This window comes from Coccidioides immitis (genome assembly GCF_000149335.2).
Source record: "Coccidioides immitis RS genomic scaffold supercont3.4, whole genome shotgun sequence".
NCBI classification, from domain to species: Eukaryota; Fungi; Ascomycota; class Eurotiomycetes; order Onygenales; family Onygenaceae; genus Coccidioides; species Coccidioides immitis.
The window spans coordinates 753,776-777,402 of NW_004504311.1; the positions used below are offsets into that span (position 1 = coordinate 753,776).

A 23,627-nucleotide genomic window follows, 5' to 3' on the forward strand; every position below is an offset into this window, starting at 1 on the left:
TTCCAAAGCAGCATTTCGAAGGCGGATAATGATTCAGGAGGAGGAGGGGAGCAATGCAACAATTCGGAGAGTTCCCGTGATATCAAAAAGGGTTCTTTAGGCGGCAACACGCGCTAACGAAAAGCTTCTGCTGCTTGAGAGGACCATATAAACACGCGGAGTCCAACCCGACCCGGCTATCAATTGCAAGGTTTCCGAAATGTAAGTCCCCCTCCGGGAGGTGAAAGAGGAGATGATATATTCCAAGCGTATCAACAAATGAGTGGCACAACGTATAAAGGAGACAATTAAGCACGGAGCGACGGCACAAGGCTGCGCAACACAGCTTATCAAATGGGGTGCGCTTCAGGTCCGTGGGCAGGCCAAAGAACGGAGGCGGAGTTGCACGCGGGTCAAATCTCAGTCGGAGCTTCGAACGGGCTCAACGTAGAAGCAAACGTCGACGAGATCAGGGGTCCGGAGACAATTGGGAGATGCGAGACAGAGGGAGAGGAGGAGGGACAGATGGCCCACGAATTTCGAATTTTTAAACAACGGAACCGCCAGCCAGAGCAACGTGGGACGACAAGACGTCGGCGTTCGATGGTCGGCTTATATAATACAAACTTGCGGCGGAAGATCAGCTTATGTAATATAGACCATTTTAGTGCGGTGAAATTTACCCCACTGGACGGTACTAGCGCGTGACAGTTGCGGGCGCCACGCTAGAGGTATTTGGAATTGGCCAATGGAAGGCGGTTGTCTATTACCTGACCCACCCGCTAGTATGGCAGCTCACGCGCCAAGGCCAACCGCCGCAGTTGACATATCAGATTGCGAGAGGAACACTGTTGAGTTGAGAGCCTGCTCGCTTGCTCCAGAATAAATCCTGGTGCTGCAATCCCACCAGCCTCAATGGAGGAGGGAGGGGAAAGCCTGAGACCAAAGCAGTCAGGTTGCTGACCACCTGTGCCTCTGAAAAGGGGAGAAAAGATCCCCTTCTTTGATGAGATGCACAGTAAAAGCTCCAACACACAAAGTTGCTCAACTTCAATGCTATCACTTCACTCTCGCACCCACGTCAGGTAAATAAGCAGTTCGTGAATTGAGCGTGTTGCTATGAATTCCATCTTCACTTCGCCTCCTCACATTCGCTTTTCTGAAAAGTACAGTTTACCTGGCCCCTCCAGCACATCTACCTACTTATACCCTGGTCAGCCCTGTTCTCCATAAGAAAGAGATTTCGCTAACACCACCTGAATTACACGGCTAGGCTGCTGGTGTTTTCTACACCCGTGTCCACTGTCCCTTGCACAATACTATGAACTCATGATCACTCGAACCAAGATCAAAAATGTCAGACCAATCATTGCTGAGAAGATCAAAGGTTACGCGCCGTCCACCAGGCAACTGTCCGACGGGATCTCAGTCCACCGATGTGTCGATGTCACTTGCAAATGCAACAGCCAGTACGTTCCTCGGTGGCCACCAGAGGTCTTGGATGCAAGGTCCCTCTGCAACAGCTCCAAATCACACCTCCCAGACTCCTCTGAGTCCCGTAATATCAAAATCTCCCAAAAAATCCAACGATAAAGGTGCTGAGGGAACGAATTCTGATATAGCCCAGCTGCTATCGCCACGATCCCCTCCCAATGAGGAGCCGTTATTACCCGTCCCCGCAACAGAACCACAGCCCCCGACTTACTCTCCAACTCAAATGCCGTTGCGTCCCGAAGCTATGGCTGCGTCGCATTCCTCGGTCGTGATTGTGTCGCGGTCCCCAGAGTACTCCGGACTTCCTACTCCGCGTGATTTCCAGACAGCTCCTTCGCCAGCTCCTCCGCGAAATAAACCTGGAGCTGGAGCCACAATCAATGATTCTCTCCTGGAGTCCAATGTCACCAATGACAAGTCAGCAAATCCCCGACCAGACTCGACCAATTTGCACCGTAGCACGCCCAATAACGATCCAGTGCCTGCTACAGCCACGACCCAAAGTCCACCTCTAGGTCACGTATCCCACGGGAATAAGCGCATGCGGACCGGTGAGACCATTTCGTCCAACGCAACAGCCCCTGTCCAGCCCGCAGAATTCACCCAATCAGGCATCCGGGTGCCTGCCAATCAGCCTCCGGTTCATAGTCAGTCTGTGGAGGACCGTCCAGTTTTCTCGGTACGAGCGGGACCAGAGTCCCATCTGATAACAGGTTATGTCGATCAGGGTATCTCTCGCAACATAGAGTTTTTGAAATCTAAAGCCACACCTCATGAGCGTGGCCGCGTGGAAACACTACAACAGGCTTGCAACACACATGACCTTTTCTTCCTTGCTCTTCACCAGATACTTTGCCTGTATCTTGTGTCCCCAGACTTTCTTCATGGTCTTCCAGGCTTTGGACCGGATCAACTTGCTGGATTGTTATCAATTAAAGACGACTGGTTTGCACAGGGTCGATATTTTACTCCTTTCTTGACCTTATGCTGCAAGTTTCCTAGAGCCTTCCTGGAGCTCATGCATAACAGCCGAGCATACATGCAATCAATAGAGTCAGTTTTTTACTGTCTCCCCCTCTTGGCAAAGGGGTGGTCAGCTTTTGTGAATACTATTATTCAGCGCCGATATCCTCCGCTCATTGATGAGCTAGTGTCCAAATTCGGAGTACCATCGACCCTTATTCAGCACTCGCTATTCATTAAATGCTGTAAGCTCATAAGCTCAAATCGTGTTACGGAATGGTCGCGCAGGGTTGAAACTATTTTTAGACAAGACAGAGCTTATTATGATGCACGGCTTGCCAATTCACTGGCTGGGAAGCCTGTACCAGCGCAGCAGGCTCATAAGGAAAACGAGGGTATTGTGCGCGAGTATCAAAAGGCTTCCTCGCTCCTCGAGAAGCCCGCCGGACCTGGTGCTTCAGAAACTACGAATCTTACGTCCATTTCCACTACTTCAACCCCTGCAAATGTCCATTTCCAGAGTGCGGCGCCCCCTACACAGGCTCAGTTCCCTCAAACATCCTATCAACACCGTCAAACTATCCCTTCCACCCAGCCTCAGGCTCCACAGCAAGCCGAGATGCGAATACCGCAAGGTCAGAACCTTCAATATTCTTACATTGTGCACCCGCGTAATGGAGTACGGTTCCAATATATTCCCAATGCTGCCTTCCAACAAAAGCGTACAATCGGACTCAGACAGCATTCAACCCGTGTTGCGCCCGGGCATACGATTCCAGCCCAACCTCAGATCCAGCATCCACCCAGTGGCTCCATAAGGGCTAATTCTGGAGTGGCGGTGGAACAGCACCTACAGCATGCACCCCAAATCGCGCCTCAACATGGACATTCGAACCAATGCCAGTGTACAATCAGCGGCATCAGGCAAGGCAGTTTCAGGGCAGGGGCTCAGCCAGCTCTGGCACTCCAGAGTTTGACAGTTCCCCAACCCGCAAATGTGACACAGTATTCCCACGGACTTAGTTCTGCCTCCCCGCAGTTTGTCCTATCAAGCTCTCCCATGCCGGTAGCTCCGAATATGCCTATTGTGGTTCAAGCTCCTCAGCGTGTCCCCGTCACCACGCATTCGCGCTCTTTCCCCAACCCGCCTCCTGTGAGGCCCACGCCGTTGCTTCCTCCCCAAGGAGCTATCACAGCAGAGTTATCAAATCCACATCCTTACTTAGTCGGGCTACACCAGATGCACTTGAGGGTGAATACCCGGGAGTTAGTCGACAATCAAAGTGCTGATCCTTCGAAACTTCTCTTGACCTACATCCACTCTTTTGCCCTTCCTCCTTTCCGCCTTGGAAGTCGAAGGATTAATTTCTCCGGCAACATAAAATTAACCTCAGAAGATTTTCAGAGACTTCCGGTCCGAAAATCGTCACCGGAACAAGGCTCTCCTGTGGAATTTCATACGTCGGGAACCCGTTCTTACCAGCTGAAATGTGTCAGGATTAAATCAGCCGCAGAGGGGATATCCGGTGGAGAGTGGGCGTCGATGGACTGCTGCTGGCCCAATGCGATATACATTCATGTTAATGACACGGAGCACTTTGTCTGTCGCAAGTTCCACAATGGCAAGGATTTGCCTGTTAACATCTCCTGCTCTCTGAGACCGGGTGATAACAAGATCGCTCTAACAATTTTGCGCAAACCGGAGGAATGCACCTCGATTTCCTACGCTGCTGCTATAGAGGTCCTTGAAACCAAGGAGCGTGGTTCGTTACGAAACGCTATTGAGGTTCTCCCGAAAGCCACCGCTCTCAACCGTATCATCAAAAAGCTTCAAGATGCGATTGCCAATGACGATGAAGTCGTTATTGTTGACGATTATATTGCAATTGATTTGGTTGACCCTTTTATGGCCCGTATTTTTGAAACTCCTGTTCGTGGCAAGCTCTGTTCGCACTGGGAATGCTTCGATCTTGACACTTTCCTCGCCACTCGTCCTACAGGTACTGGACACAGTATGGCGGAAAATTGGAAGTGTCCAATATGCCGCAAAGATGCACGGCCTCAGTCATTGCTAATAGATGAATTCCTTCTTGACATCCGTTCTCAGCTGGTTCAGAAAAATCAGCTTGATGAAGTAAAGGCCATTCTGGTCAAGCTGGATGGTACTTGGATTCCGAAAACCGAATCAGACCAGCAATCGCCGGTAACACACAAGAAGGAGACCAGCATTCCTGGGATCGCCGCCCCTGAATTTAGGAACCCCCAAACGTCAATGAAAAGGCCAGCACCGGAGATTATCGAAATCGATTAAATATCCGATTTGCTTGTATGATTGTTCTCAAACTTATGATACCCCAAGATCCTACAGCGCTGCGTATCTTGTTTTCCCAGTCTGAGACGCATTGGGCTCACCTTGCTCTAGAACCGCATCACCGTGAAAAGATTTTTTTTTTTTTTCTTATAGTCACGTTCCTTTCTGCCTTATTCCTTCTTAATTCATTTGGGTTGGATGCGTCATAAAACTGGGTATAAGCGTGTTTGTGGCAGGAAAAGCTAGACACCGGCGCCCTCTGCTATTTTGAAATCTGTTTTGCGCTTCTTTTGCTGACTTTTCTGCATGTGCTTTTGTAATGATGCTTTTCTTCAATACGCATGCGCTTTGTGCCTGTCTTCCTGAGTCAAGCCGGCACCTAGCGGTGCTTGAAATGATACTCGGTGCAATCTTGGCAGGCGACACCGCGATGCATGGACGTACATACGAAAGTCGGGGCATAAAACATTACTCTCAGATGAGAAATATTATTGCCAGACGACTATAAAATCCAGAAATAAGGAATCAGAAAATAATGGTACTGTAGTATAGATTAAAGAGTACATATCGAACGATATAAGGGCTGAAGATAAGGATCAAAAGGAAGGATCCAGCCTTCCTCCGCTCATATTTGATTAGGAGGGGATTTTATACATGTTAAATCCGAAATGGCGAACCGCATGATTAGATGAGAATTGTTTCTCCATCTTCGTTGCTCCATTTCTGCGCTCCCAAATCTCAACTTCTCACCTGTCTCGCGTGTTTCACCAGATTTTCGATAACGCCGTTATACGCCTCCTTCTCGCCGACCTGACCATCTCTCTTCTTCAACCAGTATTCCAGCACCCCACTCGCCCGGACCGTCATTTCTTCGAGGATCTTAATATGCTGCTGCATCTCCTCGTCCGTGAACCCGTCCAGCGCGGCATCTGTGGTTGCACATAATCGTCGCACGGCGGATAGATCCAATTCCGGTGCCGACGGCTGCCCACGGCGACGACGCGAGGGACGGTTGCGCGATCCAGAGCGCCTAGTGTCGGTAGATGTGGATGAGCGGGCTGTTCGATCACTGCCCTCATGTGATTTCTTGGGGTTGCTTCGCAGTCGCCTAGATGCATCGTGGGAGTTGCGGGTTGTTTCGTCGATTGTAATTGAGGGAAGGACTAACTTCTTTTGTTTGGATGCGGGAAGGATTTCGTCGAGGTCAACGGGTACACCAAGGGAGACAAGGAAGAGGCGACGGATGCGGGATTTCGTCCAATTTGGAGGTTGGAGTGGTGGTGGAGCGACTAGTTGTGACCAAAGTGATAAGGAGCGTTCTGTGCTGAATATTGCGGAAGAATCGGGGATAGGGTCAACTGGAGGTAGTGTGAAGAGGCTTGCCGATTTGGGGAAGAGATCATCAAGGTGATCCGACGTAACTTCCAGGAGGTTCGATAGCGAGTCAATAGAGTTAAGGTCTAAAAGAGCAGGCTGCATCTAAATATGTCAGCGGCAGTGCTTTAAGATTTATGACCACGGGAGGCATTCAGGGCAGATATGGACAGTCTAAATAAGGCCACTCACAGCCGACGTAGGAGAGGTCTCCATTGGCGTAAAGCCGCCCTCTGTATGCTCGATGTCGATAGCAGCATCTGAAGGTGCTTCCTGAAACTCATTATCGAAATCACCAAAGTCATCGTGTTCCGCGTCGTCATCGCCCTCTTTAAAATCGTCGAAGTCCTCCCCAAGTGGTGCATTTTCTTCATCATGAGCAAGACCATTCCCAAATCCACCGGCTATCGGGCTAGAATTCTGGTCGAGTTCTTGTGAAGAGGCTCTACCTCCGGGCAAAGCGGTTGAACCTGGTTTCGTCAATCGTCCTTCTCAAGTCTGGCAGGAGGATATGAAAAACAGGCTGGCTTACCATCGATATCTTGCACATCTTCCACGACATCGGCAAGTGCATCACTTGGCCTCCGTTTATGGGCAGAAAACGATGATGGCGAGGATATCCTTTCCGGTGGAGAATCCACACGGGACAGCTTTGTCTCAGGAAGAGGAGAGGTAGAAGGACTCTGTGACAGGGTTTGTGAAGCTTTAGCAGATAGTTCGGGGTCCCATTCACCCATTTTATAAACCAGATCGAGAACTGCATCCATTTTCCGAGCTTTATATGCCGGAGTCCCGGGTTCGTCGCTGTATCTTGTGTCGTCGTCTGGATCCACCTTCTCGACGACAGTGAGTGGTATGGGAGTGCCGCCAGGGCTAAGGGGCACGTTCACGCAAAGGCTTTTCACCTCTTGAGGCTGAGGAATGTCAAGTCGTGGAAGTCCAGTGTTGTTCCGGCCTTCGGATGCATCGGAGAAATGTTCATCATCACTTTCGACAGCTAAGGACGGAGGAAATGAGCAACAGTAGATATGCCAATCCGTGGGAGACTTACCGGATTCCTGGGCTCCGGGGTCCTCCAACTCCACACCCTTTGGAGGAGGTTCCAGCAGGACACTTGGAAGGCGGGAAGTGGTGGGTTCTGTCATTGGTGGTGGTGAGAGCCGTCCGGTGACGGAGAAGGGGGGGTATAGCTATGGACGTCGAAGGGGTCAGGAGACGGGGTAGACAGTCAGACAGAAAATTCTGCAAATCATCGGAGGGTGGAACGCGGGAAACATGCCATCCTAGAGGAGAGGAGAACAGAATAAGAATGAACAAGACCAAGAAGAAGAACCAAGGACAGGATGAGAGGAGCGAAACGGCTGTTTTCTGGCATTTCCAAGTTCGGCTCTGCCGTTGCGGAGAGCGATCTAGACCGCAGGTACGGGCAGTACAGGGCAGCGCAATCTTACCGCCCACAATCCGCACCGCTACCGGTAACGCTGCGTATCAAAATTACATCTCACTTCGTCGCTCTTCGAAGAACGCCTGAACAAACGAAGGACTGGACTGCAGCTCGACAGCGCCAGAGAGACCATCTTGACCTGCGCAGACCGCCGTGCCCGCAGCCGAGCCAGTCACTCGAGTCTATCACATCATCGCGCAACCGCCTTCTTTCTACACCCTGAGCCTCTCCTTCAGCTATGAATGTTTCGCAGTTTTAGCTAGCCAGCTGTTGTTTTCATTATTTATCCATCCCCAGTGCGCGAAGGTACGTGCTTAACTACACACTCTCTCTCGCTGGTGACACTTGCTCAACAGACTACTCAAACTGCTACACAGACGCGTGCCTCTCGAGAACAATGTCGAATCCATTCCAGTTCGGTAAACCCGCGACGACCAGCGGCGAGTCGACCGCTCCCAGCACTTCTCCCTTCGGCCAAAACGCTTCCGGTTCTTCTGGAGGAAGTGGGATTTTTGGCCACATTGGTTCAGCTTTGACGACTGGGCCAGCCCAATCACCCATGTTTGGAGGAGCTGCTACTACTCAACCTAGCTCTCTCTTTGGACAGGGCTCGTCGAGCTCCCCGGCCTTCTCATTAAAACCAGCGGATCAGAAACGGCCGTCAGCTCCTATTTTTGGAGCCACCCCCAACAAGCCTGCCGAGTCTGGGCAGCAACAAGGCGGAAACCTGTTTGGAGAGGTTGGCAAACAGAGCTCTGCCCCTTCAATGTTAGGTAGCGCCACTCCTGCTCCCGCGAGTGGAGGATTGTTTGGGGGTTTATCGACCACTCCGGCCGGTCCACCTCCCACTTCTACCGGACAGCCTGCCTTCGGCCAAGCTCCTCAAAGCGCCGCCGGAGCATCTACTCTCTTTGGCGCCAAATCTGCCACGCCTTCGACAACAACAGCGTCGACACAGCCTACTGCCGCTGCCGGCGGAGGATTATTCGGCGGAGCCGCTAAGAGTGATTCCACTCCAGCATTCGGCTCGGGAGGGCTTTTTGGGAACATTGGTGGTGATAAGCAAGCTGCGACGAATCAAGCAGTAAAAGGAGATGGGAAACCAAATTTATTTGCTGGCCCCGCGTCAACACCGACTACTACCACGCAGGCGACCGGATCTTTGTTCTCGACTCCCGCAACGTCAGCGGAGAAACCCGCACCACCAGCCTTTAGTTTCCCATCCGCTACTACGTCGTCAGGTACACCAACCACTACTACCACTCCCACGGCCCCCGCGACCGGAGGACTATTTGGCGCACTCGGCACCCCGAAAACCTCTGCCCCAACCGATGCGTCGAAGACAGCCATCACACAAGCACCGCCCCCTTCTCTATTTTCACTCACTAAGCCTTCGGAAACTACATCGGCTGCACCCACACTAGGAACTACCGCTACAACTCCTGCAACCACCTCCGGCGCTACGACTACAGCCACTACAACTGCAACTTCTGCCCCCACAACTGGTGCCCCAACCACTACTGCTACCACTACAGGCACCACTACAGCTCCAGCTACTACCACTGCAGGCGCTACCACTCTAGGCGCATCCACAGTCGGCCCTGCGCCCCCCGCACAGTCACGTCTAAAGAATAAGACCATGGATGAAATCATCACACGTTGGGCAACAGATCTGGCGAAATATCAAAAGCAATTTCAAGAGCAAGCCGAACAAGTTGCGGACTGGGACCGCATGTTGGTAGAAAACATCACTAGAGCACAAAAATTGTACGCAAGCACAGTCGATGCAGACCGGGCTACACAGGAAGTTGAACGGCAGTTGGCAGCTGTTGAAGGTCAGCAGGACGAGTTGAGCTCCTGGCTCGATAGATATGAGCAGGAGGTTGAGGCATTGCTATCCAAGCAAGTCGGTGCTGGAGATACACTGCAGGGACCAGATCAGGAGCGTGAGAGGACGTAAGTTGCTACCTAATTGCGAAATAGAGGTATGCTGCAGTGCTAATTTCTTATCCACAGCTACAAACTCGCCGAACGTCTCTCTGAGCGTCTCAATGACATGGGTCAAGACCTTACCAGTATGATCGAAGAGGTCAACTCTGCATCCGCAAATTTAAGCAAGACCACGAAGGCAGATGAACCTGTGCGTAGCATAGCTCTTACCACCCTTATCTCTTCCATGACATCAACGTATGATACTAACACATCATGTAGATCTCCCAAATCGTTCGCATCCTCAATTCACATCTCTCCCAACTTCAGCTCATCGACCAAGGAACCGCAGCTCTGCGTGCAAAAATAAACACTGCCCAGAAGGCCGGCAGCTCATTCAATGGGCTCCAGAGTCAATATGGTGGGTATCGAAGTGGAACGCCTGGGAGCATAAGTGGAAGTGCTGCCGAGGACTTTTACCGAGCGTATATGGGCCGGCGGTAATTTTTTTTTTTTTTCTTTTTTAACTTCTGGGTGAAATTTCAATTGGATTCTTTCTCTCACTCACATTCTTCACTTCTTTTCCCCCCCCCCCCCTCTCCTTGATATCCAAATTTTGTGCTCAAAGGAATATGGATGGATTGTTTGTAACAAGATTGTGGTTACTAGGTATGGAAATTCTTTTTAAACTGCTTTATGAATTTTTTTTTTTTTTAAAGATATAGGTTAAAAATGAGCCTGGACCATTTGCATATGGGTTTCTAGAGATATGTCAAATCAACAAAAAAGAACAAGTTACAAAAGGAAGTAAAAAGCATTGCATGTGATATCCAGATAAATATCTTTTGCTAGAATGCAGCGGCATCCCCATGGGTCCACGATCTACAGAGTATACCTTTGCCCAAAGGCCATCCATAAACCCGCTACTAAACAGGATGCTAGATTTATATCTGTTCTGGCTGTATTTAGACAAGATGCACATAGGCTATATACACATCGCCCTGGAAAATCCAAGCAATTAATTTTTCTTTGTCTCTTCTTAGCGTTACGCTTTATACCATAACAAACATTCATCAATGGCTAAGAGTGGAGATGCATGAAAAGTAGCCACCAAGGTTTTATACCAACTCGATTTCGAGGCTCATTGCTAAAAATGGAGCATGGTCTATCTTAGTGATGTTCACCGCCTTGCTGCTTGGTGAGCTCGTCACTGTATATTTGGGACAAAAGCAATCGGTTAGTGGATTTCGTAAGATAATGCAAACTTTAACTGGGGAGCAAGCTTCTAAGAAAGTAGGGAGGAGAAACGTACATGTGGGCATCAAGCTCGTCAAGGTGCTTGCGCTGCTGCTTCAACTTCTCCTTGAGGGCACGGAGCCTGTGAAGAGCCTGGTTAGTACTCTACTTCCTTTATAATGATGATAGTAGCCGGCTTCGCGGGATATGAGAACATCCCAGGGACATCTTTCTTTTCTTGAGAGCAAACGTACTTTTCAATCTCCTGTTGCCTGATGAACATGTTCTCCTGTGCGGACTCCTTCTTGGTCCAGGCGTCACTGTGGAATTGCAAATACTGTCAGCGTTTTATTTTTTTAATTTTTGTTCAGTGGCTTCTCTATAATTTCTGTACGAACCCAGATTGGACGCCGCCTGGGCGGACAGCACCGGTATCACCTTCGCCCATTCTGGCAGCAGCAATGGAGAAGGATCTGTAAGCAGGAAGTCTGCTAGCTTGAGCGGCTCTGGCGATGGAGAGGCGGAGCATGGCTTTGAATGTCAAGAGGGTGTAGGTGAGATGGATGTGATTATATGGCGGTGGCAACTGTGAATTCGGATTGCAACGGGTTATTGTTAGCTCGAAGGATCAGGTAGTGGTCTAGTTACAAATGTCTGGCCACGTAGAGGACAATTGACATGAGAGCAGAGGTCTCTTCCTTACCTCGAGCTTGGGTTGGGGGGATTGCAGGCAGTTATGGGTAGTTCGCAGTGGCTCTGGCCGGAGTGACGTTTCCCGCCTTGATGTGCAGCTCAGTTGGCCAGCTGGGTGGCTTTCGAATGGAGCTAGGCCCAGATAGGCTTAGCGGCTATTCGCCCCGTCTGCCGCCGACGTCATGTGACGGGCCATTGGGGACGACGACATCATCAAATCTCAGCAGCCGGTGACTGGTTGGGGCCCTTGGACCAGCTTGATATGTGTCCGAGATTGCTCTGCCAGGGGTTATGGTGTCAGTGTCAAGTCCGGAGAATATCGTAAATTCTCCCCCCTGGGCCATCAATATTTTCAACACAAGATGCCTGTTAAGGAGTTGAGATTTATATTGTAATTTCGTACAGAGTAACAACTATATTACAATGCAGTGGATACGGTGGGTGGTCATTATTGCCGCCGAACTATTTATGGCCAGGTGTCAATAGTGTGCACCCGACGGTCTCCTACTCCGTTCGAGGAGCTGAGGGATACATGTGGCAAAATCGTGAGCCACGCTGCAAAGGGCTTCTCTTTGATACTGGGAGGGTTTCAAAAAAAGAGCGTAGGGTCTACCGGGCATTTATAACCAAATAAGACGTTTTGACGCTCTTAAAAGCAAAGCAGGAGAAAAGACGGCCCCCAATTCCGGAGATAAAGCGGCAAACAAGCCAATGTTAAGCTCTTGATTGACTACAATAATCTCAGGGCGTCCCGGGACTCCTTTTTTTTTTTATTTCAGGTTCCACCGGGGCGGGCTTGGAGCATTCCACAGCGTTGGCACTTCAACCAAAAGGTGAATGCACTTGCGCATGGCCGGGCCAGCAAGCCCCGGGGTCGTGGTTCCCAAGGGGCCCCCAACTTGCCCGAGCTCCCTCCCATCGACCCTAACGAGCGTTCAAGGGGCGTCGCTCCGTAACCTGGTAGTGGGCGCTGGGCTGCATTACCTCATTGCGAGCCACCCTGCGGCGCGTGTGATTGGCCGGCCCGCGGGCTGCATATGTAAGCGGCCGGTGCTGACTGTACACGCAGACGGCGCTAGGCCCAAAGCGGACGGCCACCCAAAACATCTCCACCTCCCCTTTGGCGTATTACTCCCAGTCAACCTCGTCCAACAAAACCTCACTTGCTTCCACCATCTTCCATTGCTCTTCTTCTTCATCTCCATCATCAACCAACGCCCTCTCCGTCTCCTTTGCTGATTCCGCGATTCTTGATCCCCCTTCCCTTACCATAGCCCAGCTTGCCTTCGCCTCTGGTCGTTTGCTCTTTTTCTCGGTAAGCCACTTTCCTGTCGACATGTGCGCTGCCCACGAACGGGGTCACCCTTTCTCACAAGCCTCCTGCCTGCACCCTGTTCCTGACGCACAATGCCCGCCCATGAACGCCTCTGCTGCCTGAGTCGCCTTCATTCCCTCCTGGCTCTTCTGTTTGTCTGCCCCAAATTTGACCTCATCGTCACCCTGTGCGATGGCGACGAGGCTCCATCTTGCTCCTTGGTGCTTCGCCCTCGACCACCCGCTGCAACCCGCCCATATCAAACCACGACCACCACCTCAGCCTCTGTTGAACGCCTACACATTTATCCTTGTTGCGTGTTTCGTGTTCCTCGTGATTCTACCTATTTTTTATTTTATTTTTTAATGTCGCGTTTTTCTCCCTTTTTTTTTTTTTTTTCTTTTTTCTCCAGGAACTTCCCCTTTACTTCAATTACCCCTCCTTGAGTTGCTTCCTTTCAGCACCGGCCGCAGTCCACGCTTGAACACCCCCATCAAAACGCGTATAACCCGTTCATATACTGACTCCATCTGACTTAGTAATCTCGATTCATCATGGGTATTGAAGATGCGGTGTACCTCGCCAAGCTCGCCGAGCAGGCTGAGCGCTACGAAGGTCCGTACAGGCACCGCGTCCTCTGCGATCTGCTCTTCCAGAATCATTGACATGGTGCCACAGAAATGGTTCAAAATATGAAGGTCGTCGCTTCTGCGGATAAGGAACTGTCGGTTGAGGAACGCAATCTTCTATCTGTCGCCTACAAGAACGTCATTGGCGCCCGCCGTGCTTCCTGGAGAATTGTCACTTCCATTGAGCAGAAAGAGGAGTCAAAAGGAAACGAGGCACAAGTGACTCTCATTAAAGAATATCGCCAGAAGATTGAGTCCGAGTTGGCAGAGATTTGCGAAGATATCTTGGACGTTCTCGATAAGCATTTGATTCCATCTGCCCAAAGCGGCGAATCCAAGGTTTTCTATCACAAGATGTAAGGCGTTCCCCCCTTCCCTGTCGCCCACGATATGCGCCTGGGTATTTGAACCCGGACTAACTACGTCACTGCTTACAGGAAGGGTGACTATCACCGTTATCTTGCCGAATTTGCTTTGGGTGACCGCCGCAAGAAGTCTGCCGATAACTCTCTCGAGGCCTACAAGAATGCCACTGAGGTTGCCCAGACTGACTTGGCCCCAACCCACCCCATCCGTTTGGGTTTGGCCCTGAACTTCTCCGTCTTCTACTATGAAATCCTCAACTCTCCCGACCAGGCTTGCCATCTCGCCAAGCAGGCTTTTGATGACGCCATCGCTGGTACGTATTTATGTCTCATATTCTGGAGTCTTGATTAAAAACTAACCCCGGCTAACGCTTTCTTACAGAACTTGACACCTTGAGCGAGGAGAGCTACAAGGACTCCACTCTCATCATGCAGCTCCTCAGAGACAACTTGGTAAGCTGCCCACACTTGACCCAGACGTTCATGCGCATAAGAAAGCTAATTTTTGTGCTCTTCTTTTCTATCAAAAGACCCTCTGGACTTCCTCTGAAGCTGAGCCGGCCCCTGAGTCTGCTGCTGCACCCCCTGCTCCCGCCGAGCAGCCCAAGGAGGGCGCCCCTGCCGAAGAGCCCAAGGCTGCCGAGTAAAGTGTAAAGTTGGAGGGATTTTTCTAGATCGGACGGTATACAGGGAGCACTGGTTCCGTTTATCACTTTGTTTGCTTGAACTGTTTTACTCCCTTGCTTTTCCCGGTCTTTTGCTCGAGATGTTTATTCGCAGCTGATGGAGTCCGACGGGATATTTGGTGGTTGTCATTAAGACGCGTCTACAAAAAGAGACAAAAATTAGTTTTTAACAGTGGTAGAAACTCAAGTTCACGCTCATACTCGAAAACAAAAAAGAAGCTTGTTGAACATGTAATACTTTTACCCCATGTTGGCTGCTCCAGGATTTTCTTTTTGGTGTCTGGATGTAGTTATTTCGATGAACAATTGATATTGATGCTTACCTGCATCGCCAGTCAGCGTCTACCACCCAATGAACTCCTCATACCTGCGATAGTAGCTTTCGCCTCGAATTCCCATTCCTTGGGGCAGGCATCGCGGGGATAAACTCTCGCGAGGATGTAGTCCTGGCAAAGGTGATACCAACATCAACAGCCCCATTGACCGTCGTTAGCTTTTCGTCCGCATTTTCGTAAGATTAGTAGATACTAACAGACCCTCGAACGCCAGACCCCCTACCGATTAATTAAACGGACCAGAAGAAAGAACGCCCGTCGAACCCGAGAGCCTATCAATTACATAGCAAGACAATGTGAACTTAACTACTCCGAATCCGACGGTCTCATTTCAGCGCTATGCGCAGCCGCTTTGGTTCCTAGCCAGCGACACTTTTAAGGCATAATACAAGCTTTTAATGGCGACAGGGACCATGCCATGTGCGCACGAACGCGTGTTGAGGGCTATTTTTTTAACCAGCAAATCCTAAGCCCTGCATGGAATGGACCTGTGTCTTTGCGTATTTGGTCAGTGGGATAGACGTCGTTCTCCCGCTTTTCCCTGCCTCGTTGGACCCGCTGTGCATGGGATTTTCCCTTTCTTCATCTCATTCTCTCTTTCTCGCTCCTTTCACCAACCCCCCAACCCCTGTCCGTCAGCTGGAGCGATGTCTTGTGCAGCCTCGCCGCGGTTTTCTTCAGGCAAACAACCCCCCCCCCCCCCCCAAAACTATGTAACTACGTCATGATATGGTCCAATATAACTCAGCATCACCAGTTTTCCCCCTCGAAGAAAAAAAAAAAAAAAAAAGCCTCTCCACTTGCAGAAGGATTCAGAAGTGGCACATGACACTCCAGGGGGACGTTATTCGATCGGGTGTCTCAGGCGAGGAGAACAAACGAGAAGTGACGATAAGGAGCGAGAGAATTAAAAACGCAAAATCCCTACTCCGTACCAGCCATCTAACCGCCCGCCCATGACATCACTCCTAGCCGTACTCCGTCATCAGATCACGGGCAGCTGTTTGAACAAGCCCAGCGATACGCAGTCCAAAACACACCCCCAGTGGGCTTTTCCTTTTTTTTTTTTTTTTTTTTTTCCTTCAACTTATTCCCAGCGCCGAGAGAGGCAAGTTTCAGCCTCGCCAGGGGTTGCGTGGGATCAGGATCAGATCACACAGCCGCGTTTGGCGGATATGTCCCATTTGCCTGCATGTCATCGGCCGATTTCCAGGGCCGTTTTTGTTGTTGCCGCCGGCACAGGTGCGGCGGGTTTGGATGTCAAATCGGACAAAAAGACCTGCAGGCTGCAGAAACATCCCAGGCACACAGTCACTCCTTGGCTATGATAAGTATGGCAATTGGATGGCTTCAAAAACACCCCCCCGTTGGATGACATCAGAACCCAACACGATTGCAATTCAACTCGCTCCCGTGCTGGTTACGGAGCGCGTACTCAGCTGGGGGGGTTAGAGGAAGGGTTGGATCTGGGGTTTGTTTGCATCGTCGCCCGCCGCCTCAAAACTCCCTCCCCCAAGTTGAGTCTCCGCTTAGTCACGAGTTTGTTCTAGTTACGGCTCTTCTCCAAGACATTCTCGATCTCTCAAGCAAAGCTGGACGTAGTTCTTAACGCTGCTTTTCTTTTTTCTTTTCTTTTTTTTTTTTTTTGGGGTTTTCTCCCATCCCCGATATCAACATTGGCAGCACGAACTACACTACTCCGTACTCCCGTATGTCCATGCGTATTCCCTTATCCATCCCCTCCGTAGCGTAGTCCCATACCCAAACCCAATATCTCACAAATCCCGCCTCCCGCCCCCCGAAAAGCAAAAGCAAGCAAAAAAAAAAAAAAAAAAAAAAAAAAAAAAGAAAGAAAGAAAGAAAAAGGGAAGCAAACAGAAAAGAGTTCATCAAACCACGCCAACCCCCCCTCCGAGGAATTTCAAAACAGCCCACTTTTTCGCAAGATCAAACCGAAAAAATCCACGTACGTTAATCTCCTTCACCCCGCTCTTCTCATGATTCCCTCCCTCCTTTACTCCGTACAACGCTTGGACCAATTCGCCGTCCGTTCTTCCCAAGGAAGTATCTAGCGCAACAATAACTCCCGATCCATGGTTGAACGACCGTCGGGGTATGACGTAGCCGTTGGGATATCATCATCGCCGGGGAGAGGGGAGCGAAAATACTATATGGCGGCGCGGCTGCGATCAGGCTGAATGGAATGGGCCCGGTAACGTTTTTCCTCCTCTTCCTCTTTGCCGTTTTTGCCGCCGCCGCCACCCAGCTAGCAATCAAGACTGGCGGGGGGTGTTTGGAAGAGTTGCCAAACAAAAACAAAAAGCGAAGCGGAAAAAGAAAAAAAAAGTGACTCCCAGGAACCACCAAGGTCCGAAGTCTCCAAAGATGTCATCTATCAGCTGACGGGATTCTCTGGTTGTAGAAACACAGGTACGTTTACAACGGCGGGCTGAAAGTGAATGGACTAGGTAATTTCCTATTGTTTCTCTTCTCTCCTTTTTTTTTTCTTTTTTTATTTTTAATCAAATAATAATGCATTGCGCTCTTGCTTTCTAATAGATACCTTTGGCTAAAAATAGGCACTTTGTTGAGAATCGATATCAAAAGCTCGCAGCCAGAGCAAAAAGAAAACAGCCAGCCAGGAAGGTCAAAGCGGTAAAAGTAAGCCAAAAGAAAACCAGCTATAAGAACATATCTGAGTTATCAAGCAGATAAAAAAGCTGCAACAGATATAAGCAGGATAAATAGCAATTTTGTCAGTAGAACGTAGGTTAAAAAAAAAAGGGGTGGAACCCTAAATCATAATCTTCAAACAGCTGTCACCGGGTGAGAAGCGAAGAGATAAACGGGGGAGGGAGAAGGGGGGAAAAAAAGGGCCATCGAAACTCAGCAAGAAAAAAAAGGAAAAATGCCAAACAAGACAAAACAAAAGAAGGAAAAAAAAAAAAAGAGGAACAACTCCATCTGCTCATTCCAGAAAGTGACCCGAATCTCTGCTTCGAAACACGGCGAGTAACAAAACCGGGCTTTGCTACCCCATGAAAAAGGACCTCTAAGACTTGGTAGACCAAAAAAATAGAAAGCAAACCAAAAAAAACAACACCACAGCGCAGAGTAAACAAATGTCAAGTGGTACACAAAGAGACGCAATGCAGCCCACGTGTGGAAGCGCGAGAGGTTCTGCATGTCGTTGGTGGTCCATCCACAGAGGCCAGTGGAGCCGGGCGCGTACAGACGAAGCGGCTGAACATGACTCACAAAAGATGGGGTTTTGCTGGCCGGCTGGCTGGCTTCCAACATGCCAAATCAAACCAGAAGGGGAAACAGATGGAGACCCAACAGCCAAGCACAGAGTGCCACCATCCCAGTTCACACGCACACAGACACCCCGGTGTAATCCATTTGCCGAACGCAGGCCATACCTTATTTCACCTCCGGCTGGCAGTTTTTTAGGGTGAAGGATGATGAATCCCCTTCGGTCATATGATAAAAAAGGAGTTGTCCAATATGGAATTTTTTTTTTAGCACATGGGATATACCATTGGAATTACACGGCAAGACAACATTCGTACCCGAGTTTGCTTATGAAAACAAAGGAGGAAAAAAAAAGGACACCCGACTCCCGCATAGGAACGATGACAAACGTAGAAATGGATGCAAGGATCAGAAAGCGGAAACATGGCCATCTATCATTGTGGGCTGAAGATAAAGCTTTCCGCCGTGATTCGCCGAGAGATGGTGACGGGAGGCTGCGTCGTCACATGGAACACGAATTTCCTTGTCGTTGGGGAAGGGGATGTGGCAAGAAGACGGGCGGGGGGAAGAAAAATTAACCCAGACTGTCCTTGCGTGGTTTGCTACTCGAATGGGGACTGCAGTGGCGAGGAATGACACAAGGGTTCCGTGTCGGACAAATAGAGAGGGAAGATCGTTGCTGATGCCGAACCGGATTGGATATCTTTCGCTCAAATAGGGTGAATCCGGCTATAATGGTGTTTCCATTGCAAGGTCATCAGGCAACCGGGTCCAATGACGAAAACGCAGAGCCTCCACTGGAAGAAATACACTGACGGAAACGGATGGCGATCGAAACGTTCGGGTATCATCAAGGACTGGCCGATGGAGAAAAACAGAAGCTTTTATCCGCGAGCGCAACGGCTTCATGAAATTAGGAGATTAGGGTGGCGTATAAGCTGAGAGAGAATTGAAAAAGGAGCTCGCTAAATGCGATCGGAAGGTCATAACGCGTAATAACGTCATAAAAGAAAAGGCCCAGAAAAGGGAAGAAAGAAATGGAATAAAAAAAGGACAATAAAAAAAGTGGTCAACCCTGGTTTCAAAGTCCTCTTATCACCATGGCCGTTTCATTCCCCCGGAAGGTTTGGTGTGTGTGGTACGAAGGAAACAACACGACCTTGGAAAAGGTGCGACAGGTGGTCCACCTGCCAGTTGTTGCAGCGTGCGAAAAGCGTACTACTTGTGATGCTTTCTCCCCTTTGTGTGACCGGACGTGGAGGTCAACTCAGCCCTTGCCGACATTGTGCGCGTCAGCCCTCCAATGTAATCCTGTAGAAACCTGTTTTCGCTCTCGAGGCGATCATGATCAGATTTGACTTCATCGATACGTTCAGCCAAAGCCTGTAAGGAGGACTGTAATGTCTTTGCTTGTCTAGATTGCAGGGAGAGAAGTGAAAATAGGAGTTAGCCGACAGCTTGTCACGCCTTATGAGTGAGAGAGAGACCCAGGATGGGGCTTCGAAGTCGGGCACTCACTGTTTGAGAGTCTCTCTCGCCTCTCTGCTCAGTCTCTCAACATCGGCGGAGTTCCTGCGAGGACTCATGGCACGAGCATCATCTGGCGGAAATTCTTCCTCCTCAATTTCAATCTCGGGGTGGTCACGGGGCACGAGGATGGAGGCACTTGGTTTACGCGCCAGGCGAGGGCGATCGGCTCTCGTCTTCCGCTCGTTTTCGCCGTCGGAGCAGGACGACGAGGGAGAGAGGGAGGAGGAGGTGTGGACGGAATTATCATTGAGGTTATTTGTGGTGGTGGTCGCATCGCCAGTTGCTGTGTTGAGGGTGGGAGATGGCATTGTGGGAACGGGGCGAGAGGCACTTTGGTTCAAGACTTCCGTTCCAGCTGCCATACTCGGCGGAAAACTCGCTTGACGTAGGAACCCCTTGAGACGGACGTCTGAATCCCGACTGCTTCTTTTTATTTTTATTTTTTAGTTTTCTTTTTTTCTTCTCTTTGTTTTTTTTCTGATGAACAGGGAGCCGGAAGAGACAGAGGGGTGTCGATGAGGGTTAGAGGGGGCAGGACAGATCAGAGCGAGAGACAGTAGTGGATAGTTGAAAGAGGAAGAAATGAGACCTGTCAGGAAATGCTTTGTAAGAGAGGATGAGGTTGGAAATGGGTTATTGATTATCAGCGGGGAGGGGGGGAAGTCGGGGATGAGTGTGAGTGAGTGAGTGTGAGTGAGAGAAGCGAGAGGTGCAGTGTTGGTGTCAGTTGGCGAGAGTGCGAGGAGAGGAAGAAGAAGAAGAAGAACGACAGCAGAGGCCGAGCGAGAAGAGGCGCATTTCTCTGGGAGGGTAGGTGAGGGCCAGTAGCGTGATTTTTCGTCCAGGGCTCTTAGTGTTCAGGATTATGGGTCGAGGGATGGAGGAAGGAGAGGAGAGGTTGGCTAGGGGAGTGAGGGCGGCGAAGAAGAAAGACGATCACCATAAGAGAGGTTTAATATCGACGGCGCTGGGGCGGGAAAGCGTCTGGCAGTGGTGGCAGTGGCAGTGGCAGGCGGGTGTCCTTGTAGCGGCGGGTGCGTGGGCGTTAAGTGGAGGCCGCCGGTGGTGCTAATCAATAGCCTAACAGAGGGCCTGCTGGGTAAAGTTCCAACTCGCCCACCCGCCGCCACCTGTGCTTCCGACACATCTGCAAGCCAGCTGTGAGACAGGAGCCAGCCTACGTTGAGTTATACTCCCCTCTCTCTTATTCTTTTTTTATTTTTATTTTTATTTTTACTTTTTTTTTGGGACAGATATTTACAATGCGAACAACTCTGCGACAATGTCGTCTTACAGCGCAAATTATGCGCTGCGTGTGTCCATCCACACGGTGGTGCTCTGCGTGCGCCAACCCACTTCCCGTTCCTCACCGCCGCCGAATCATCAAATCAAAAATCCCCGCGACTCAAGTCCACCTTTTCTTTCTTACACTTCTCCCCCCCCCCCCCCCTTCTTTTACAAGGCTGATGAGCTTTCGTGTTCACTACAGAGTGCCTGCAGATTGGAGAGCAGCTTGAACTGTATCCGACTTTCCTTTTTTTTTTTTTTTTTGGGGGATGTTTTTGGTTCTTGTGTGACTTTTCTTTACTCTCTCTCATCAAAGTAACTTCCTGGTTGTCCATGTCGTGCGTCAATGTCAGACAGCTGACCAGTGAACGCTTGCGCCGCCGTTCTCCGGGTTTTGATCTGCTGCCGGTTATGGTTTAGCTAAGAGGGGTTGCAGAACCGCCGAAACAAGTATGGAATAATATAGGGAGGGCATGATAAGAGAGCTGCTATAATAGCACAAGTTGATGGGTGGGAGACAAACAGAAAGAAAGACCTTGGGTGGGACGGCGACCTCCAGCGATCCCGACATACACACACTACCACATAGTTAACTGTATGTAGGTCCACGAATGTAGCGTTGCAGAATCCGCGTTCCCAACGGCCTCTCGCAGCCGGACGGGAGGGTGATGTTATCTGGGACTACCCACAGCAACGAGGCGCGGAATCAGCCATTATTGGACTCTATTCTCCACGTTGGGCTGCGTGTACGCCTCCATGCACAGCTCACGAAGATAGACCCGCCACAAACATGGGACATATTACTGCCACCGATTCCCTCAAAAAGGACCAAAAGGCCAAATAAACAATAAGAAAAAAATATATAAAAAAATAAAAAATAAAAGAGAGACAACTGCAAAAAGAAGGTGAGAGACAGGATGGCTTGTGGTTCCAAACTATCGAAAACTGTATTTTGACTTGCTTCCCAGCGAAACCCGGTACCGGATCCTGGACGGAACTTAAGCATGTACAGAGTTTGTACTCCGTACAGGGCAATACATACATGTGTCAACATATGTACACTTCTCATCTCCTCAGCTCCCGGATCAATTAGCCGGAATAACAAAGTCTGAGTACGAAGCACTGAGGACATAAAAAAGAATAACAAAAGAAAATAAATTAACAAAACCAAAAAAAGAAAAAAGAAAAAAGAAAAGGGTGAGCTCAGAAGAAGGGGGGGAAAAAAAAAAAAAAGAAAAGTGTCGTCGTCGTCACGTCAACTCTATGGGCGTGGCAGGGCGTGCGTCCATCCATACGCTGGACAACAGCATGCCGAAAAGAAAAAGAAAAGAAAAAGAAAAAAAAAAGACGCTCAGCGGGTACATCCAGCCGAACATCGCACCTTTTAGCCTCATCCGAACTTTCTTTCGATTTTATTTTCGCGTGGAATCGGGTAGTATCGCCGCCTCTCAGTGGCTCCAAAGCGCGTCTTTTTTTTTTTTAAGTTTAATCTTTTCCTGTTAAAAAACAAAAAAATCCGTTCTTGACGATGGGGCAGATTCGAGCAGGGAGGGGACCCCCTGGAAACGCCCGTGTGGATGGCATCATTGGGCCTGCACAGAGTGGGGAGAGCAAGGGAAGCCCCAAGGGCAGCCACCACGAGGCCAATCGACGGCGAAAGTTTGCTCGCTGTCCTCTCACTTAAACACGCACGCTTTCTTTGACATCTTGAAGCAAGTCTCTTGAACGGCGTTCCGGCCCAATATGCCTTTGGTAAGGCACAAAAAAAAAAAAAAAAAGAAAAAGAAAAAGAATGTCACACATCGATCTGATAGCTGACAGCTGTCAATCCATGTGATGACTGGTTTGGTGTCATTTTCCCCAGAGACAAAGAGACAGATTTTGCATGGATTCCCCTTCTTTTTTTTTTTTTTTCTGCGTGTCGTTAATCGGATATCGCCAGCCATGACCTTGGGTCTGCCCACCGTAAACCTTGTTATCTCTATCTCTCTCCTTTTTTTTGTCCCGGACTATTTGACATTGTGGTCCGGCAAGACAATGGTGTCGCGGGGCCTCATGGCCCATTGGAATACCTTCAAGCATGAACATTGATTAATAGTGTGAGGCCGGTAAAGCCCGGATACTTTACCTCGTTGATTATCGAGCCCTGAGCGTTTCTACAGACAAGATGTTGAGCCGATGCTTTTCCGAGAAGGAAAAAAAAAAGGATAATAATTTGGATCAGTCGATTTTCGTCCCATTCCGAAAGGGGGACCGCGCATCATCCATCCTGTCAACTCCCGGTCGTCTTCCAACACACGCACACAAGGCTCTGAGCAGAGTTGGGGCCTGAGCCCCGCTTAGATCACCGGAGCCCTCTTTCGCCCAGGATTATCTGAGGTGAGTTACGTATCCGTACTTCGTACCAGATATTGTGTGCAGAGAACGGAGTATAGGTGGATGTACTGTACACTCCTCGAGACTGGCCACTGTCAAATAACTTTACAACAAAATATCATCGAAAATGCCACAACTGTATGTTACATATACATTCTCTGTACGGAGTTCATACCGTCATCTTCTCCAGGATTTACAGGGATGCCACCAGAATCCAGCACCAAAACCAGGTCTAAAGGACCCTTATCTCGTTTACCAAATTTAATAAAACACGAAAATCTGTCAGCTCGACTAGCGAGGTCGTTTTCCCTTCCATTTTTCCTCCTCCAGATCTGGAAGTCGGGGGGGTTTCTTTGTTAAGACAGAATCCTTGTGCAGATCCACTGTCGAAGACGCAAGCTGTTTCACCCAGATGTCCATACCACG

The 23,627-nt window shown here is 49.7% G+C and overlaps 10 protein-coding genes across 10 annotated transcripts; 6 read left to right on the forward strand and 4 right to left on the reverse strand.

The window, feature by feature from the left end:
- Nucleotides 1-333: 333 nt before the first annotated feature.
- CIMG_04532 (uncharacterized protein) lies at nucleotides 334-687 on the forward strand (the record flags this gene model as incomplete). Its single annotated transcript, XM_001245090.1, has 1 exon — nucleotides 334-687. One exon carries the CDS (start codon nucleotides 334-336, stop codon nucleotides 685-687), a length of 354 nt encoding a protein of 117 aa, XP_001245091.1.
- A 187-nt stretch (nucleotides 688-874) lies between these two features.
- On the forward strand, nucleotides 875-4,747 carry CIMG_04533 (uncharacterized protein; the record flags this gene model as incomplete). Its single annotated transcript, XM_001245091.2, has 2 exons — nucleotides 875-1,145; nucleotides 1,253-4,747. The coding sequence occupies exon 2, from the start codon at nucleotides 1,334-1,336 to the stop codon at nucleotides 4,745-4,747; it is 3,414 nt and encodes a 1,137-aa protein (XP_001245092.1). The 5' UTR covers nucleotides 875-1,145; nucleotides 1,253-1,333.
- CIMG_04534 (uncharacterized protein) lies at nucleotides 4,226-7,471 on the reverse strand. Its single transcript, XM_001245092.2, has 4 exons — nucleotides 7,173-7,471; nucleotides 6,654-7,118; nucleotides 6,314-6,591; nucleotides 4,226-6,220 (listed from the first exon to the last, which is right to left on the reverse strand). Exons 1-4 carry the CDS (start codon nucleotides 7,264-7,266, stop codon nucleotides 5,486-5,488), a joined length of 1,572 nt encoding a protein of 523 aa, XP_001245093.2. The 5' UTR covers nucleotides 7,267-7,471; the 3' UTR covers nucleotides 4,226-5,485.
- Nucleotides 7,472-7,670: 199 nt separating this feature from the next.
- CIMG_04535 (nuclear pore complex protein Nup62) lies at nucleotides 7,671-10,032 on the forward strand. Its single transcript, XM_001245093.2, has 4 exons — nucleotides 7,671-7,871; nucleotides 7,943-9,521; nucleotides 9,582-9,705; nucleotides 9,777-10,032. The coding sequence occupies exons 2-4, from the start codon at nucleotides 7,963-7,965 to the stop codon at nucleotides 9,996-9,998; spliced, it is 1,905 nt and encodes a 634-aa protein (XP_001245094.1). The 5' UTR covers nucleotides 7,671-7,871; nucleotides 7,943-7,962; the 3' UTR covers nucleotides 9,999-10,032.
- A 381-nt stretch (nucleotides 10,033-10,413) lies between these two features.
- Nucleotides 10,414-11,872, reverse strand: CIMG_04536 (uncharacterized protein; the record flags this gene model as incomplete). Its single annotated transcript, XM_001245094.2, has 6 exons — nucleotides 10,414-10,704; nucleotides 10,807-10,872; nucleotides 10,985-11,050; nucleotides 11,129-11,316; nucleotides 11,434-11,555; nucleotides 11,860-11,872. 6 exons carry the CDS (start codon nucleotides 11,870-11,872, stop codon nucleotides 10,665-10,667), a joined length of 495 nt encoding a protein of 164 aa, XP_001245095.2. The 3' UTR covers nucleotides 10,414-10,664.
- A 321-nt stretch (nucleotides 11,873-12,193) lies between these two features.
- Nucleotides 12,194-12,761, reverse strand: CIMG_13367 (uncharacterized protein; the record flags this gene model as incomplete). The annotated part of the gene is made up of 2 exons (XM_004446004.1): nucleotides 12,194-12,347; nucleotides 12,556-12,761. The coding sequence occupies 2 exons, from the start codon at nucleotides 12,759-12,761 to the stop codon at nucleotides 12,194-12,196; spliced, it is 360 nt and encodes a 119-aa protein (XP_004446061.1).
- Nucleotides 12,576-15,308, forward strand: CIMG_04538 (14-3-3 family protein ArtA). Its single transcript, XM_001245096.2, has 6 exons — nucleotides 12,576-12,738; nucleotides 13,278-13,353; nucleotides 13,417-13,723; nucleotides 13,805-14,046; nucleotides 14,115-14,185; nucleotides 14,263-15,308. The coding sequence occupies exons 2-6, from the start codon at nucleotides 13,293-13,295 to the stop codon at nucleotides 14,377-14,379; spliced, it is 798 nt and encodes a 265-aa protein (XP_001245097.1). The 5' UTR covers nucleotides 12,576-12,738; nucleotides 13,278-13,292; the 3' UTR covers nucleotides 14,380-15,308.
- Nucleotides 15,309-17,323: 2,015 nt separating this feature from the next.
- On the forward strand, nucleotides 17,324-18,395 carry CIMG_13368 (uncharacterized protein). Its single transcript, XM_004446005.1, has one exon. It carries the CDS (start codon nucleotides 17,876-17,878, stop codon nucleotides 18,209-18,211), a length of 336 nt encoding a protein of 111 aa, XP_004446062.1. The 5' UTR covers nucleotides 17,324-17,875; the 3' UTR covers nucleotides 18,212-18,395.
- CIMG_04540 (bZIP transcription factor) lies at nucleotides 18,240-20,434 on the reverse strand. Its single transcript, XM_001245098.2, has 2 exons — nucleotides 19,527-20,434; nucleotides 18,240-19,422 (listed from the first exon to the last, which is right to left on the reverse strand). The coding sequence occupies exons 1-2, from the start codon at nucleotides 19,898-19,900 to the stop codon at nucleotides 19,227-19,229; spliced, it is 570 nt and encodes a 189-aa protein (XP_001245099.2). The 5' UTR covers nucleotides 19,901-20,434; the 3' UTR covers nucleotides 18,240-19,226.
- On the forward strand, nucleotides 20,404-21,669 carry CIMG_11333 (uncharacterized protein; the record flags this gene model as incomplete). Its single annotated transcript, XM_012358414.1, has 3 exons — nucleotides 20,404-20,572; nucleotides 20,626-20,698; nucleotides 21,429-21,669. 3 exons carry the CDS (start codon nucleotides 20,404-20,406, stop codon nucleotides 21,667-21,669), a joined length of 483 nt encoding a protein of 160 aa, XP_012213837.1.
- Between the last annotated feature and the right edge of the window lie 1,958 nt (nucleotides 21,670-23,627).